The following is a 2,617-nucleotide window of genomic DNA, read 5'->3' as shown; positions in this document are numbered from 1 at the left end:
TGCTGGTCTAGAATACCAAAAGCATTTCTAGCTCTATTAATTCTAGTCAATTTTCTTTCTGTCACGATTCTATCCTCAAAACAAAGAGATGCCTGTGGCCCATCCTGGTCTCCAAGGCCTTCAGATCCTGGACCGTGAGAACAATGTGCTTCCAGAGACTCATATGCAAATGCACTAAGAGGCAGTGTGCTAAGTCAACTGTATGAATGAATCTCTGCAATGGCCTCCTTGTTCCCAGGTCTACTACTGAAATAAATTCAATTAGTCTGGTAAGTTTTGGTCGTTAGCCATTCATTCAATTAATATTTTTTGAGCACTTTATTGATCAAGGCACTTGGCCAGGGGCTGAGAGACAAAAAACAAACCATAGATCCTGCCCCCAGGTCTAATAAGATGGTGCAAAATAGGAAAAGTCCTATTAAAGTATGTATAAAATACTGCAATAGTTTGGAGGAGCCTGAGAGAATTTTATGCTTAAATTATCAAAATTAAGCTTTGAAGAATGAATGCAGTTGAGTAGGAAGTTATCTGAGATGGAAGGAATGGCAATGAGCAAAGGCAAGTTCTGGACAAGAAACAGTAATTTAGTTTATTTGAAACTATTATACCTTACAAATAGTAGAATAGAAGGGGTAAGGCAGGAAAAACGGCCAGCTCAGGAAGTCTTTGAAGCCAGGCAAAGGAAAGGACTTTGGGCTTATTTGGCAGGAAAGGGAGAGACAGTGAGAGTTCAAGATAGGGGGAGTAGAAGTTGAGACTCAGGATGAACAATCCCATTTTCTTTTTTTCTTAACTACCGACTTCACAGAAACTCAAGTTAGAAGTTATCCAGGTGAATTATTCCGACCAGATCTGACCCTTCCAACACTAGCTCTGGTCCTAAGGGATTAGTTCTGTTACGAAGGGTTTCCTTCCTTGAAAACAAAACATTTATTCTGCTTTTCTTCTGCCCCAATTGTTTGATTTAATTATTTGGACACTAGAGTTCTGGCTTAAAACATTGACACTTTTCACTCCAAACTCACCTATCTCCAAAGTCAGAAAAAGGCCTCTTTTCCTCCAAATCCTCAAGCCAGAAAATAGCCACACCACCATCACTATGATCCTCTAACTCTTCATTATATTAGGTTAGAAAGGCTGAGGGCTCCTCATCAACCGTTGCTGATCCTCCTGCTTTTATCGCTTTGCCCAATCCTGGGCATGCAGCCCTACCTGCATCATGACATCATCTTATTTTGAGAGACTGAAGGAGGATTTCATTTCCAATTTTTCCGTTAGGGCAAAGAAATGTTTAAATTACAGATTCAAGAGACAGCTTGCTGAGCAATGAGCACAAATCTCTGTCTTTCTGTCTTTTTTTTTTTGTTTTTTTTGTCTTCTCCAACTGCGGAGAGAGCACAACTATTTTCTGTTCTAATTTCCTTCTTTTTTTCTTGACGGAGTCTCACTCTGTCCCCCAGGCTGGAGCGCAGTGTCACAATCTCAGCTCACTGCAACCTCTGTTTCTTGGACTCAAGGATTCTCCTGCCTCAGCCTCCCAAGTAGCTGAGGCCATAGGTGTGCGCTATCGTGCCCGGCTAAGTTTTTTGTATTTTTGGTAGAGACAGGGTTTCACCATATTGCCCAGGCTGGTCTTGAACTCCTGACCTCAAGTGATCCACCTGCCTTGGCCTCCTGAAGTGCTGGGATTACAGATGTGAGCCATCATGCCCGGCCTGTGTTCTAATTTCTTTCTATTGTCCAAATGCCACACCCTCTGTGAAGCCTTCCTGATTTCCATAATCAATTCTCCTTTCTCTACAATATGTACCTCACTAGATTGTTTTATTAAGTGAGGTAGGGCATAAAATAAGAAGAGCTTACCTTTAACAAGTTCTTACCACAGAATAGGCATTTTGATAAGTGCCTGACAAGCATAATCTCATTTTACCTCATAACACTGAGGTAGATACTATTATCCCCCTTTTACAGATGGAGGAATGGAAGCCCAAAAAGATTAAGTAATTTGCCCAAGTTCACATACACCATTTGTAAGTGGTAGGACTATGATTTATTTAATGAATTAATTTACTTTTTGAGGCAGAGTCTCGCTCTGTCACTCAGGCTGGAGTGTAGTGGTGTGATCTCGGCTCACTGCAATCTCTGCCTCCTGAGTTCAAGCGATTCTCCTGTCTCAGCCTCCCAAGTAGCTAGGATTACAGGCATGCACCACCACACCTAGCTAATTTTTGTATTTTTAGTAGAGGTGGGGTTTCACCATGTTGGCCAGGCTGGTCTCCAACCCCTGACCTCCGGTGATCTGCGTGCCTCGGCCTCCCAAAGTGCTTGGTTTACAGGCATGAACCACTGCACCTGGCCTAGAACCATGAAATCCATAAACCACAATCCCAATTTCTTTATGAAGATGCCCTAGCACATATTACACATTCAGTTAAGGAACATCTTATTTATTTTTGAGACAGAGTCTCGCTCTGTCACCCAGGCTGGAGTGCAGTGGTGTGATCACGTCTCACTGCAGCCTTGACCTCCTGGGCTCAGGAGATCCTCCCACCTCAGTGACCCCAGCAGCTGGGCCTACAGGTGCTTGCCACCACACGTGGCTATTTTTTTTTTTTTT

General features: G+C 42.8%; 1 protein-coding gene across 1 annotated transcript in view; it reads right to left on the bottom strand.

Annotated features, from left to right (window-relative positions):
- The window catches only part of LOC105521955 (intraflagellar transport protein 172 homolog), a 65,677-nt gene extending 64,459 nt beyond the window's left edge, over nucleotides 1-1,218 (bottom strand). The window contains exon 1 of the mRNA XM_011956330.1: nucleotides 1,213-1,218. Coding sequence (XP_011811720.1) covers nucleotides 1,213-1,218 — 6 coding nt within the window. The remainder of the gene's footprint in view (nucleotides 1-1,212) is intronic.
- Nucleotides 1,219-2,617: the final 1,399 nt, after the last annotated feature.

The sequence above is a fragment of the Colobus angolensis genome, unplaced genomic scaffold (genome assembly GCF_000951035.1).
Source record: "Colobus angolensis palliatus isolate OR3802 unplaced genomic scaffold, Cang.pa_1.0 Scaffold413, whole genome shotgun sequence".
Classification (NCBI taxonomy): Eukaryota; Metazoa; Chordata; class Mammalia; order Primates; family Cercopithecidae; genus Colobus; species Colobus angolensis.
This window is presented reverse-complemented; position numbering and strand designations above follow the sequence as displayed.